A 15,978-nucleotide genomic window follows, 5' to 3' on the forward strand; every position below is an offset into this window, starting at 1 on the left:
GTGCAGTTTTCCCTAAAAAGTAATTATCTCAAATTAGAAGATTAAACCTCAACAAGGCCATCAGATTTTTAACAGGGATAGAACCATGAATTTATTATTTTACAATCGTTTGATTCAGTAGGGTGAAATAGTCTTTGAGTTGGAAAAGGTAAATATAATATAAAAAGAATTATAGGTCATGGTAGGAAAGCAGCCAGTAAGTGAAGCACTTGATCACTTTAAGTGTATTTCATTTTCTTCATTTAAATTAATGTCTCTGGGGCTCCTGGGTGGCTCAGTGGGTTAAGCCTCTGCCTTCGGCTGAGGTCGTGATCCCTGAGTCCTGGGATCAAGACCTGCATCAGACTCTCTGCTCAGCAGGGCGTTTGCTTCCCCCTCTCTCTCTGCCTACTTGTGATCTCTTTGTCAAATAAACAAATAAATAAAAATCTTTTTTATGCTGGAAATAAAAAAAAAAAAATCTTTTTAAAAAAATTAGTATCTTCTGTAGTGACCAGCAGACTTGCAAATCTACCCATGAAACTGTATAATCTTTAAGAATTTCTTTTTTTTTTTTTTTAAGATTTTATTTTATTTATTTGAGGGAAGGCATGTGTGAGCGTGGGTAGGAGCAGGGGGGAGGGAAAGAAACCCAGGCAGACTCCCAGTCAGTACAGAGCCTCACAACTCAGGATCTCAAGACCATGATCTGAGCTGAAACCGAGTCAGACAGATACTTAACTGAGTCACCCATGTGCCCCTTTGAGATTTTCATGAAAAATATATTTATTATCTAGGTATGACTTAATCTAGATTAATATTTTTTTTTAAGGGAAAATGTAGGTTCTGGAAACTATAAGCCTGCAACTTGTTATTGATCTTTGTTAAATTTCTGGAAATAATTTCAGTAGAAGTCTGTGAACATTTGTGAAAAAAAAGCTCATCTGTAGAAATTTAAAGGTATCCACCAAGAACATACTATGTCAAATTAACTTCATTTCTTTTGATAGGATTATCTGTTCAGATGAATTGGAAAAATGCTGTAATAATAGTTTCTTAATTTTAATAGTGTACTTGACAATCTTTTGCCATATTTTTGGATAAGAAACGATGGTGAATTATTGTTACATTTAGAGGAAACAGGCAGATTTATAGTATTTAGATTTAAAGTAGGTCAAAATTGAAAACCAGCATTTTGATTATAGGTTTATTGTTACTCTTGGGAGAGATCTTCAAGGCATTACGATAGGATTATGCCTATATCAACATTTTCATTATTGATCTGACTGAAAGGTTAGAAAGTAGGTTTATCTGCTCGTAGATTCAAAGCTGGACTTGGACAGCTGATACCATAGAGGGCAACTTCCTAAAACCTTGATTCATTAATGTAGTGCATTTGTATCTTTCTCTTCTCTTAACATATTTTTCTACTTTATATATAATATAAATTCATGATTTAGATTGCTTCAGGGAAAAAAAGTGACTTCTTTTTTTGTCTGCCTCATAGTTTACCAAATTAATGTATGACTTGTATCTTTTATTATAGTGTAATATCCTTAATGATACAAATTTAATAATACAAACTGAAGATTGAAAAATATTCTACATAAAGTGTTTTTATCTGTTCTAGGAATATGAAGCACGAACTGGGAGGACCTGTAAACCACCACCTCAGTCTTCAAGACGTAAGAATTTTGAATTTGAACCACTTTCTACCACTGCCCTGATTCTTGAGGATCGACCATCGTAAGTATTCTGGTTGTCATCACGTACATTGTTTATATTTTAAACCTCAATTTAATTTAAACTTCAGTTTAAATTTCAATTTAGATATATTGAGAAATTAATATAGAAATGGCTTTTTTTTTAAAGAAAATTTTAAAAATCTCAGTCATGTATCCTAAAACTAATAGGAAAGAATATATTATTGATGTCCAGACTTTATACATATTTTCTTGAAGTATCTCTGAGCCAATGTATGATACATAAAATCTTTGCTTTTTTCATATCTATTCTTATTTCAACCTTTCCTGCCTTAATTTAACAAGATGAGGCAATTATTTTTCCTTTCTTGACATTTAATGTATACTTAAGATGTATTTGTCCTTGCCTTTTGGACAGATTTTGAAATTGTAACTTGAGATAATAACTACTGAATGTCAGCTAGTTGGTTTACTCTTATAAAGAATATATTCTTTTTTTTTTTTTAAGATTTTATTTATTTATTTGAGAGAGAGAGCGCATGAGAGAGGAGAGGTCAGAGGGAGAAGCAAACTCCCTGTTGAGCAGGAAGCCTGACGTGGGACTCGATCCTAGGACTCCAGGATCGTGACCTGAGCTGAAGGCACTTGCTTAACCAACTCAACTACCCAGGCGCCCCTCTTTTTTTTTTTTTTTAAAGATTTTATTTGAGAGAAAGAGTATGAGTGGGGGAGGGAAGAGCAGAGGAAGAGGGAGAAGCAGACTTCCAACTGAGCAGGGAGCCCCACGTGGGGCTTGATCCCAGGACTCTGGAATCATGACTTGAGCCGAAGGCAGATGGTTAACCAGCTGAGCCCCCTGGTACTCCAGGAATATATTCTTGATACCCAGTAAAACATTTTAATTTTTTCCCTTTGCTTTCCCTGCCCTTCCCATCTCAGCTTTCCACAAAGCTGGTGTTCTTCAAAATACTGTCTTTGGTTTGTTATTAAACAAAAGACACCTTCCCTAAAGCAAGACCCCTTGCTTCTTAACTCCTTTTCCTCCTCTTGGGCTCTCTGGATCTATTCTTTTTCTTCTTCTAGACTTCTCTTTCCTTCCAGAGTAAAAATTCCTAACCTGTTTTGTCATTTTCCTCATCTGCAGCTTTTTCCACCCGTTATCAAGAGGAACACAATAAAAGAATCTAAAGCCAAACAGGCAGAGGTTGAATTGAATATTTTTTAGACGTTGTGAGAGAAGAAAGGTTGCACATAAGTATATATATATATTTTATTCTTGTTGCATTCCTTCACACTAAAGTGATCATGACACTCCTTTTAAAGGACTTGGTAAATATGTTCATATTCATTTTTCCAATGGTTAAAAAAAAAAAAAGAAGATTCTCAGAAATTTAGCTATGAGAACATGTCAGTTTTATTTAAGTCTTATTGCCAGGGAGGGGAATAAACCAGGTCACTTCAGAGTGCTTCGATAAGCCAGAAAAGAATGCCTGGTTAAAGACCTTCAGACTCTGGCAGACAGTCGGCTGAGCAGGTAGATAATGAAGTTCCCAGAAGAGTTTTCTTAAGCTTGTTGAAATTTATCCGAAATGGGTTAAGCTTTTTATCAGGACTGTTCATTTCTTCCCAGGAGTTCATAAAAATTTTATGCAAAAGGTTCTGTTCTAAACAGTATTGGGGACATATTTTTCTTTACGCCATATTTTATTTTATAACTGAACCTATTTAAGTCCCGCCTTTGTACCTTTGCTCATTTACTGCCCTCACTTGGGATACACTTATCTTATTTCCTCTTCTCACCTCCTAATCCTTTAAGGAGTAGGCTTTATCTTTGCCGTCCAGTCAAGTCTTTGACTTCAACCTTTAGTGATTCTTGCTTCTCTTAGATTTTTCTTGTAATGCATATAAGCAGTTCATTAATATTGGAACTTGAAATAGTACTCTAGACATAGTAAATAAGATCTCAGTGTACCAGAAGTATATAAAACAATGGAAAGAATGATTTTCTTTTCCACACTACTATCTGGAAATTAATATAGGAATTATAATAAATATTACAGCTTCTTTGCTGTTTCTGTGTGATTTTGTTCATCTGTAACAAACAGATTCAACTTGATAGCAACTGTTCCCCCCAGTTCTGAGATGCTGCAATTTAATTAAAAATTTTATTCACCTTTCTAAAATTGGGTCTTTTTTGGGGAAGTGATTTATATAATTTACCATTTATATAACTAAAGCCAACAAACAAAAGCTTTAGTACATGGGACTACCTGATCATCGATCCCTCTTCTACTTCAACAATTAAAAAATAGATCTAAAGGGGCACCTGGGTGGTTCAGTGGTTAAGCCTCTGCCTTCGGCTCAGGTCATGATCTCAGGGTCTTGGGATCGAGCCCCGCGTCGGGCTCTCTGCTCAGCAGCGAGCCTGCTTCCCCCCGCCCTTCTCTCTCTGCCTGCCTCTCTGCCTACTTGTGATCTCTGTAAAATAAATAAATAAAATCTTTAAAAAAAAAATGGATCTAAAGAACCAATGAGAATGAAAACTTTGACTTCATTAACGATAAAACCAGATGAGAATGCAGGGATGCAACTTATATATTAAATGGCACTCCAGGGTGCTTGAGTGGCTCAGTTGGTTAAGCTTTTGACTCTTGATTTTAGCTCAGGTCCTGATCTTCGGGATCATGAGATTGAGCCCCACTTTGGGCTCCACACTCAGCCTGGTCTGCTTGAGATTCTCTCCCCTCTCCCTCTGTCCCTCCCTCCATCTGCGGTCTCTCTAAAATAAACAGACTTTTAAAATAAATAAATGACACCATTCTTTATCTCCCTCAGAATACTCTCCAGCAGCTCTGGGCCAGTTCACATCCTTCCTTTCACAGGCTGAGAAGTTGGAGCTGAGATTTATATAATCTGTAGTGTTGTTCTGTTTCTGGATGCAGCCACGTTCTATTACCACCACTGCTCCATCTATGAGATAGCATCTGGGTGGAGCTAGAGAAGGGGGCAGAAGTTTTTGCCTCAGTGTGAACTTGATGTTGGAAATTTCGTGTTTCATCCGTCACAGTGAGAGTGGAAGGAGGAGAGGAATTTCCCCTTGCAAAGGGGGTTTGTGAATTGGTGCTACTTTTCCTTTCTTAGCCTCTGTAATTTTGCAGAAACATTTAGAATCATTGACTGCGTAAGTTTTTATTGTTGGAACTGCTTTACATTGGAAGCAACATTAGCGTTTAATCATCTGAAATCTCAGAAGATACCAAATGTAGGAATTTCTGTAATTTCATCCTTTGGTTAATTTTCTCTCTGCCTATTGCTATCCCAGTCCACCTCGAAATAAAGCCAGCCTTGGACAGGAGGTTAAGAGCATCCATATGAGCTGACTCTTCTATGTTTTGTTTTGTTTTTTAAAGATTTTATTTATTTATTTGACAGAGAGACAGAGAGGGAACACAAGCAGGGGGAGTGGCAGAGGGAGAAGTAGGCTTCCCGCTGAGCAGGGAGCCCGATGCGGGGCTCAGTCCCAGGACTCCAGCATCACGACCTGAGCCGAAGGCAGACACTTAACAGTTGAGCCACCCAGGCACCCCAACTCTTCTATGTTTTGAATCACTATTACTTATAGGACTTTTTGAAACCCGCTGGTGGATAGAGCTGTCTCTTCTTTCTATTCTGGCCTCCTTGCTGAATTACTGTATATACAATACCAAACATAATGGAGAAATCTTAAGATACAAGTGAAGACTGACAAAAAAGTAAAGCATAGGCTTTTATGTGATACCTTTGAAAAGCAGCAAATGTTCATATCATGTATTTCAGTGTGATATGCTATCTTAAGTATTCATTAATGGTTTCTTCTCTTGACCACATAACTGATTGACATTTTGGGGCACCTGGGTGGCTCACTTAATTAAGTGTCTGTATTTGGCTCAGGTCATGATCCCAGAGCCCTGGAATGGAGTGCCATGTCAGGCTTCCTGCCCAGGGGAGAATCTGCTTCTCCCTCTCTCTCTCCCTCGCCTTGCTCATGTTCACTCTTTGTCATTCATGTTCTCTCTCTCTCATTCATCCTCTCTCAAATAAAATTTTTTTTAATAACTAATTGACATTTTTGTAAGAGATAGGAGTAATCTGTATCTTTTTCGTAGAGTAAGAGTACTGAGTGAGGTGCTTAGTATTTCTTGATTATATTCACTCAGTCTTTGATTTTCAAGACTATAGAATCGTATTTTTTAATATACTTCTCCAGGCAAATGACTGCAAAATTAGGGATTTTTTTTTTTGAAGAAAAAAACATGAAAACTAGTGTATATATATTTATTTTTATGCTTTACTCATTCACTGTAGCCTAGAGTTACTTAAAACTTAGGGTACCGAAGACTCTGGTCTTCCTCAAAATGTCAAAGATTGGTAGGATGTTTACCAAATGGACAATTCACCTTTGAAGCATAATTATTGAATATGTATGATGTCCGAAGGTTTTTGCATTTATAATGATTTGAAGAAGAGGATACCAAAACAATAATTAATAAGCCAATGATTATTTATGTACTATTTTGGTTTAGAGTATATATATTCACTCTCAAAAAAAAAAAAAAAATGAAATCACAATTGAAGAACCTGACATAGGGGCTCCTGGGTGGCTCAGTCATTAAGTGTCTGCCTTCGGCTCCAGTTCATGATCCCAGGGTCTTGGAATTGAGCCCCGCATCAGGCTCCCTGCTTAGTGGGAAGCCTGCTTCTCCCTCTCACATTCCTCCTGCTTGTGTTCCCTTTCTCACTATGACTCTGTCAAATAAGTAAAATCTTTTAAAAAAAAAAAAAAAGAAAGGAGAAGAAAAACCTGACATATGACTATCTGAAAAGTTCTGTTTCCTGAACAATGTTTAACTCCTTCCTGTAAATCATTTCATGCTAAGACTGGAGTACTTAAAACTGATATAAATCTCTCTGCTAACCTCTTCTCAAAATCTTCTTTTAGGACTAGGTAAACATAGTTTGGGGAACTGTCTGGAAAAATCAAGGTGTGAGTTGTCAGTGAAACAGTAACATGGATATAGAGACTGTACTCTCTCATTAATTAGGCCTTTATAACTATGGTTTTGAGATGTAGCTCTGTGTTACTTTAAAATCTCTGATCTTTGTGGTTATTCAGAGTTTAGTTCTGCTTTCTTACATAAATGACCTGGATAGCAAGTTACTGCTCCTTCTTTTTCTAGAGTCTAGACCGTTTTATCACCATTATGGTAACAACTAGCCACATATAGCTATCTAAATTGAAATTTAATGAATTAAAATGAAAGAAATTATAAAATTCATTCCCTCGGGCACACTAGAACACATTTCAGATGCCCAGTAATGACATGTGGCTAGTGGCTGCTGCATTCTGAACAGCACAAAAGAACATTTCTAGCATTGCTTTAGTACTGGTCTAGACCATGTGGAGAGACTGAGGTTGTGTAGAGAAGAGATCTATTTAGATCTATAAATTCTGCTTTCTTAATAAATAGAAGAACAGATCCCGCAGATTGTGCTTTTAAGTTTAGACTATAGTCTTTTGCTGAGACTTGTGGGGAAAAAAAAACAAGAAAGAATGAAAGTGCAAAAAGCATTAGGATTCACACCAGGAGAAACAGGCAGCATTCTAATTGAGGGGAATGATCAGGCCCCTTTGGTGGAAAATAATAGTAAATGGTGAGATATCTTAAGAGTATGTTTATAATCAGGCACCTGCGTGGCTTAGTTGGTTAAGCGTCTGCCTTCAACTCAAGTCATGACCCCCAGGGTCCTGGGATTGAGCCCTGTGTTGGGCTCCCAGGTCAGTGGGGAGTCTGCTTTTCCTTCTCCCTCTGCTTCTCCCCCTGCTTTTGCTCTCTCTCTGTCAAATAAATAAAATCTTAAGAAGAGTAGATTTATGGTTCAAAAACTAGAAATAAAATTTTAATTAAGCTGTTTCTCTATTGGTAAAATACAAATTTCTAAAGGTAGATGAAGTATAGCTATCAATCAAATAGTTTTCTGTATCTTAAAGGTTCAGAGTCCAGTCAGGAAGAACTGACAGCAACATAGTGATTTCAAACAAAGAGACTTTAATAGATGAATTTATTACAAGGTTGTTAGAAGGACTAAAAAAGCGAATATGAGGTCAAAAGATTAATAGATGCAAAAAAACACTTCCTCTCTAAGCTGGAGGGAGTAAAAGAGAAAACAGTATTACTGAGTCCAGATCACTGTTTACTTGAAAACTAGATTTATAGGGGCACCTGAGTGGCTCAGTGGGTTAAAGCCTCTGCCTTCGGCTCAGACCCTGATCTCAAGAGTCCTGGGATCGAGCCCTGCATCGGGCTCTCTCTGCTCGGCAGGAAGCCTGCTTCCTCCTCTCTCTCTGCCTACTTGTGATCTCTCTCTGTCAAATAAATAAAATAAAATCTAAAAAAAACTGTGTGTGTGTGTGTATGTATCTTCTTTCTCTTTTTTCTGTGGTCTCATTTTCTTGCAATAAATAAGGTTTCTCCTTTCTTTATATAGTAATAGCATCTGAAATTTAAAAACCATTAAACCTGTTCCTTTGTGGTACCAAACTATATCCAGAGAGACAGGCAAGATAGTTTGCAAAAGGAAATGAGAGAAACTTAAGGCTGGGATTGGCGTTAATGATTGGTTAGGATCTGGGTAGTAAGCAGCTTTGGACAACATCAGTTTGTAAGATTTAAGGGTAAACAGTACTAGGAATCGTAATGTTAATTTAGTGTGAGGGCTAAACATCAGAGTCAGATAGGTGAGATTTGTGATGGTCCTTGCCCTTTAGAGCATTATTATTGTTTAACTGGTAGAATACTCAGCAATTACATTCAACTACAAATAAGAGTCTCCCCAAATAGTGGCTTAAACATACAAGGATTTATTCCCTCATATATACATGGCCCAGAGTTGGGCCATTCAGAGCTAGTATGGTGTCTCTGTGGATCAAGAACCCAAGTTCATATCATTCTGTTGCACCGTCTTCAGGAGCTGACTTTACTCTCTTGCTGACCTTGCACTTGCATTTGGGACAAACCTGATAGAACAAATAGCTGATAAGACTTGTAGCTGAGTCAGCTCTCCTTTTAGGAAGTCTTCTAAGAGATTCCACACTTTTGTTTAAATCTTATTAGAAACAATTCTGTGTTTAATGCTAAGGAGTTGGAGAAACTCATCTTTTTTATAGGATGGCAGTCAAAGTTCTACTTTTTTATTTTTGGCCTTCTTTTGAATAAAATATTTTGTTGACTTTTAATTTCATTTATTATTGGTGAATTGCCTATATTTTGAAATATTTTATCAGTACTTTCTCTGTAATACATTTTGACCCTTCATGGACTACCTTCAAATGATATTGTACCATTTCACATATATAAGAACATTACAGAAATATACTTCCACTTTACATGTTATAAGTCTTGTGTCTTAGTGTTCTTTAGAGAAGTGGAAATGCTATGTATTAAGGTTCTTCTTTTTATATATTCTGTATGTAAGAGATTTATTATAAGGAAGTGGCTGTCATGAATTTGGACACTGAGAAGTCTGAAGATGTGTAATCAGCAAGCTGGAGACCCAAGAGACCTGATGTCCCATATCCAGGTCAAGTCCCAAGCCTGAACTAGGAAAGCTGATAGTGTGATTTCCAGTCAAAGACCAAAGGCAGAAGACCCATGTCCCATCTCAGAGGCAGGCAAGCAGGCTTAGAAAGAGAGAGAGAGTGAGGGGAGAGTGAGAGAAAAAGTTGGATCACAAAACTAACCATTACATCCCACCATACAGTTTTTTTTCTTTAAATCTTTTTATTTTCTAAGGATTTGAGTAACTAGATTTCCATCTGCTATTTTTCCCTTCTACTGAATGGCCTTTTTTTTTTTTTAAATAAAGATTTTATTTATTTATTAGAGAGTGCACCCGGTGAAAGAGCATGGGCAGGGAGGAGGGGCAGAGGCCTGCTGAGCAGGGAACCACAAGTGGGGCTCCATCCCAGGACCGTGACCTGAGCTGAAGGAAGACGCTTAACGGACTGAGCCACCCAGGCACCCTGCTAACTGTTCTTTTAACACTTTTTGTAGTGCTGGTCTGCTGTCTGAATTCTTTTACTCTCTAAGTGCTTTTAAGATTTTTCTTTATCTCTGATTTTCATGAATTTGATGATGTGCTTTGGTATGGTTTTCCTCATGTTCCTTTTGTTTGGGGTTCATTGAACTCTAATGTGCCTGCATTTATAATTTTATATCAACTTTGGAAAAATTGTTGCCTTTATTCAACTATTTTTTATCTGCCACCTCTCCCCTTTCTTCTGAGTCAGTTAAGCATATGTTGCTGTTTCAAGAGGATGTTTCTTTTTTCTTTTTATTTCATTTTATCAAGATTTTTATTATATCTTAAAGCTCACTTATTTTTTTTTTTCCTGCAGTTTATAATCTGCTGTCAGGCCCATTTTTTATGTTTTTCAGTTTAAGAATTGCACTTTTCATCTATAGATGTTTGATTTGGATCTTGAGTTTTTATCATGTTCCTGCTGTCTTCTACGTTCTTGAATGTATTTACAACATAATTTGTATTATCCTTGAGTAAATAATCCTGTTATCTGATATTTCTGCACTATCTCTATTAGTTTTTTTCCTCAGTATAAATTGTATTTTTCTGCTTCTTTGCTTCCTTAGTAACTTTTATTGGACACTAGATTTTGTGAGTTTACATAGCATACATAGCTGGACTTTTTGTATTTCTTTAAATATTGTTTGGCTTCAGTCTCATACAAAGTTCTTTGGAATTGGCTTGCCCCTTTTACTCTAAGCATTGTTAGAGTGATTCTAGAAGAGCTTTAGTTTAGAACTAGTATCCTTACTAATGAAGCTGTACCCTAATAATTCCACCTGCTACCTGGTCTATTAGGAGGTCTTTCCACTCTGACTGGCCCAGTGCCATCTTTCAGAATGTTCTACCTAGATGCGCCTGAGTGACTCAGTGGGTTAAAGCCTCTGCCTTCGGCTCAGTCGTGGTCTCAGGGTCCTGGGATCAGGTCCCAAATCGGGCTCTCTGCTCAGCGGGGAGGCTGCTTCCTCCTCTCTCCCTGCCTGCCTCTCTGACTACTACAATCTCTGTCTATCAAATAAATAAATAAAATCTTTAAAAAAAAAAAAAAGAAGAAGAATGTTCTACCTATTCCTTTCTGGTATTTCTTTCCTTGGCTACCATAATTTAATCACACACGTGCATAAATAATATTCAGCCAGAAATTTGAGATGACCCCTCCGTAGCTCCCCTCACTCTGTACTCTGATCTGCAAAGTCTGGCTGTGGACGCCTCAACTCCAAACTCTTGTTTCCTCACCTCAGCAAGATTGATGGACTCTGGGTACCTCCAGCACTGAGACCTAGAAATGGCAGGCTGTGTGCCTAGGCATTTGTAGGGTTACATTGTTGGTTTCCTTTCTATTAAGGATCACTGTGCTGTCTATTGTCCAGTGTCTAGAAACTAATGGTTAGTATGTTCTGTTCATTTTTCTAATTAAGGCAAGAGGGTAAGCCTGGGTTCCTCTTACTCCATTATGGCCTAAAGAAGTTTTAACTGTCATTCCTCCCCGTTATAACATAGCTGAGGAACTAATTTGGGAAGAAGAGGTAAAATATATGTTTTGAAATTTTGTCATATATCTTTGCCCATCCTGGCTTGTTGAAAATAAATTCAAAACCCTGAGGTTCACCTGACAGTCTCAGCCATAAAGCATGAGACTCTGGATCTCAGGGTCATGAGCCCCACACTGGGTGTGGAGCCTACTTGAAAAAAATGTTTTTTTTAAATTAAAAAACCTGACTTCCCAAACTGGACATTATTGTGATATATTTGGATATGTGGTAATATTCAAATGTACTTCTTTTGCACAGTTGATGTCTAAATCACCTGCTATATGAAGCCATTAATTTTATAAGCCAAAATATACTATATGCAAGTGATTAACTGATAATCAAATTTGTAGGTAGAATGTTATCTTAACACTCTGAAAGTAGGGGCACCTGGGTGGCTCAGTGGGTTAAAACTCTGCCTTTGGCTCAGGTTATGATCTCAGGGTCCTGGGATCCAGCCCCGCATTGGGCTCTCTGCTCAGCAGGGAGCCTGCTTCCCCCTTTCTCTCTGCCTCCCTCTCTGCCTTCTTGTGATCTCTCTTTCTCTTTCAAATAAATAAATAAAATCTTTTAAAAAAAAACACTCTGAAAGTAGAAAGCAATTTATAAAAGTATACGTGCACTTATCATGAAACCCAAGAATTCTACTCCTAAGTATTTACCCAAGAGAAATGAATGCAGATACCCACACAAAGACTTGAAGTGAATATTTATAGTAGCTTTATTTGTAGTGGCCCTAAACTGGAAACAATCTAAATGTTCATCCACATAGATAAATAGAACACTACTTACCAATTAAAAGAAATACTAATTAAGTACTAATTAAAAGAATTACTAGTATGCAGAATAACATGGCTGAATTTAAAAAGCATGCTCAGCAAAAGAAACTAGACAAAAAAGAATCTATATGAAATTCTTTTTTTTTTTTCCCCCCTATATGAGATTCTTTAAAAGGCAACTAACTAACTATGGGTGCCAGGGTGACTCAGTCAATTAGGTGTGGACTCCTGGTTTTGGCTCAGGTCATGATCTCAGGGTCCTGAGATCCAGCCCTGTGTCAGGCTTCACACTCATGGGGAGTCTGCTTGAGGATTTCTCTCCCTGTCCCTCTACTCCCCGCCCCCCACCTCTCTCTCTCTCTCTCCCAAATAAATAAATCTTAAAAAAAAAATAAAAGGCAACCAACTAATGTGTAGAGATAGAAATCAGAGATGTGATTGCCTAAAGTAGCAGTGGGTAAGTATTGAGTGCAAAGAGGTCATAATGACACGTTGTAGAATTATGGAATTGTTCTATATCTTGATTAATATATTGGTTTCACAGGTATATACATTTGCTAAAACTTGTCAAACTGTATTCTTGAAATCTATTCATTCATTATATTGTATGAAAATTATACCTCAAAAAAATTGACTAAAAAACTAATAACTGGATTTGACAGATAACCTAGAAGCGTTGGCTGAAATCTAACACATTTAAATAATATATAAACATGTATCTGTCAGACATATAAATAGTAACATTTATGTTAAATATTAGCAATCAGGATTCTGATTCTTTTCTGAAATTCAGAGTTCTTTTCAACCTTGTACTGTCTTAGGGTGTGAAGTGAGAAGATTAAGAAAGAAATTCTTTATATTTGGCTATAAAAAGTTTATACATTTAAAAGTTCATTTTTAAAAAATCGACTTAAAACATTTCTTCCCCCAGAAATCTACCTGCCAAATCTGTGGAGGAAGCTTTACGTCACCGACAAGAATATGATGAGATGGTGGCTGAGGCTAAAAAACGAGGTATAAAATTGAAGCCTAATTGGTATATTTAATTTATTGATGTCAATTAGGAAGCTAACCCATTGGTTAATTTCAACAGGAGGGTAGATGATGAAACTGATTAAGTCCGTTTTTAAGATGATGCTAATTTCTTCTTTTTCTAACTAAATCTGTTGTTAAAAACAAAATGTCAGGGATGCCTGGGTGGCTCAATCGGTTAAGTGTCTGCCTTTGGCTCAGTTCATGATTCTAGGGTCCTGAGATCGAGTCTCGCATCCTTGCTCAGCGGGGATCCTGCTTCTCCCTCTGCCTGCTGTTTCCCCTGCTTGTACATGCGTGCTCTCACTCTCTGACAAATAAATAAACATCTTTAAAAATGAAAAAAGGTCATACTTTCTCTACAAGTTCTTTTAGAAAACTAATAGGAGAAAGGCAGCAGACTGAGAATTCTTATAATTGCAGTGATAAACCTTAGACTACTATTATTTTGACTTATGAATGGAGATGATATGAATTTATTTCATGAAGTTCACCTTTACAGTTTTTAAGCTTTTAATATAATTTAATAATCTTTACACTTTAACTTTCTGTATGACTGAGAATGCAATTTGAAATTCGAATTTGCTTTTGTAACTTAATGGAGTCTCTCTAGAATCCCAGTTGTGTCATTTGGACAGGCACATTAATGTGTATTTTGGTATATTTTGGTATATAAATACACACATTTATTTATTCTGTCTCTCCTCCCACCAAGAAGTATAATGCAAGGATAATTTAACAGTATTTATTTACTAAGCACCGTTAGTTCAGCATACATTTTCAGAAAATATTATACAGCTATGTATATTTTTAGGCACAAGCCTTTTAAGAATGAATTTTTTTTCTTTGACTTTAGTGGAATACTATCATAGTATACATTTCTATTTTGTGGCACTATTTTGGAAATGAAGTTAATTTTTTAAATATTATAAGAAACCCATAAGGCCAGTTATATCTTTCTAAAAGCCCTAATCATTTAAACTTTGGTTGGGTTTATTTTACTATCTAGAATTTGAAATATTCCTGCCATACCCAACAAATTTTAATTGACTCTGAATTTTGACTTTACTAGTTGATTAATGTTTATGATAGTTATTGATAAATACATAATCCTAACAACATGATATGGTAGAAATAACACTAAATGGGAAATTAGAAGGTAATAACTTTACATCAAAGAACAATATATATGGCATGATTCTGGTTAGTGAAAGAAAGAAACATGGGAGGTATAAAACAAGACGAATTCAGGGAGACAAACCATAAGACACTCTTAATCACAGGAAACAAATTGAGGGTTGCTGGAGGGGAGGAGGGTAGGAAAATGGGGTAACTGGGTAATGGGCATTAAGGAGGGCACTGGTTGAAATGAGCATTGGGTATTATATAAAACTGATGAATCACTGAACTCTGCCTCTGAAACTAATAATACACTATATGTTAATTAAATTGAATTTAAATTAAAAAGAAACCCCCCAGGGGCGCCTGGGTGGCTCAGTGGGTTAACCCTCTGCCTTCGGCTCAGGTCATGATCCCAGGGTCCTGGGATCGAGCCCCGCATCGGGCTCTCTGCTCAGCGGGAGGCCTGCTTCCTCCTCTCTCTCTCTCTCTCTGCCTGCCTCTCTGCCTGCTTGTGATCTCTCTCTCTGTCAAATAAATAAATAAAATCTTTAAAAAAAAAAAAGAAACCCCCCAAAAAGAAGCTAATAGCTTTAATCTTCTTTGATACTACCTGGATATGCCTCTGTAGGTAAACCTAATGTTAGTTTCCTTAAGTCTGAAGTACATGGGTCTAGATTAAGGTTGTCTAGATTAAGGCTAAAACCTTTTTTGGTTTTGATTATTATTATTAACACTTTTTTGTTTTAAAAGCAGTGGAACTCTCTACAAAGAAGCCTTATATAGGGGTTCCTGAGTTTGCTGAGCTTCTGACTCTTGATTTTGGCTTGTATCATGATCTCAGGAGCTACGGGATTTAACCTTGGGCTCTGTGCTCAGTGGGGAGTCTGCTTGAGATTCTCTTCTTCTCCCTCTGCCTCTCCCCCAACTCCTGCTCATGCTCTCTCATAAAATAGATCTTTAAAAAAGAAAAAAAAAAAGAAACCATCTATAGAATCTGAAAATATACAGCAAATAAAAGAAAGAGCTGCTGCTTACTTGGCCTCCTGCTTGCTGCTTAAAATGATTTCTGAGGAATTTGTGAAGCACAATTAGTAAACATTCTGGCTAGCTGACCTCTGAAGTCCCCACTGGGTCTAAAATTACATATGCTGTAAATAAACGTATGTAAAGCATTACATATAATATACTGTTATTAATGCATTAATAATTATGATCTATGGTATATAATAAATATATTAATATGACATGTTATATATCATAATATAAAACAGGGTTATAATTTCTCATATGTATTCTGTATAATTATTTTATGTACGTATTCTCTTTTTGAGGCATTTCTTGTTTTAAAATTGTGACTTCAGATTTTCTGTTATGTATAATTATAGTGTATATTATGTAATAATATATATATGTAATTTATCTCTTCTCTTTTTGAGGCATCATTTGTTTCAGAATTGTGACTTCTGATTTTCAGAGGAGTGTTGTGTATGTGTGTATGTTACAGTTTTTAAATTTTCAGTCTGATTACTAAAGTGAGACATCATAGTAGAAAGGTTTAACTATAATAGTGCCATTGGCAAAATTATTTTTTAATGTTATTTAATGTCAATTTTTGGAAAGATTCATTTATTTATTTTAGAGAGCATGAGCAGGAGGAGGGGCAGGAGGAGAGGGATTGAGAGCACATTTCAAGCAAACTCCCTGCTGAGCACAGAG

The 15,978-nt window shown here is 36.6% G+C and overlaps 1 protein-coding gene across 5 annotated transcripts in view; it reads left to right on the forward strand.

Annotated features, from left to right (window-relative positions):
- The window catches only part of TBC1D12 (TBC1 domain family member 12), a 101,590-nt gene that overhangs the window by 63,804 nt on the left and 21,808 nt on the right, over positions 1 to 15,978 (forward strand). For all 5 annotated transcript variants that reach the window (XM_032313915.1, XM_032313914.1, XM_032313916.1 and 2 more), the window contains 2 exons: positions 1,610 to 1,725; positions 13,040 to 13,122. In XM_032313915.1, coding sequence (XP_032169806.1) covers positions 1,610 to 1,725; positions 13,040 to 13,122 — 199 coding nt within the window. The remainder of the gene's footprint in view (positions 1 to 1,609; positions 1,726 to 13,039; positions 13,123 to 15,978) is intronic.

This window comes from Mustela erminea, chromosome 14, assembly GCF_009829155.1.
Source record: "Mustela erminea isolate mMusErm1 chromosome 14, mMusErm1.Pri, whole genome shotgun sequence".
Classification (NCBI taxonomy): domain Eukaryota; kingdom Metazoa; phylum Chordata; class Mammalia; order Carnivora; family Mustelidae; genus Mustela; species Mustela erminea.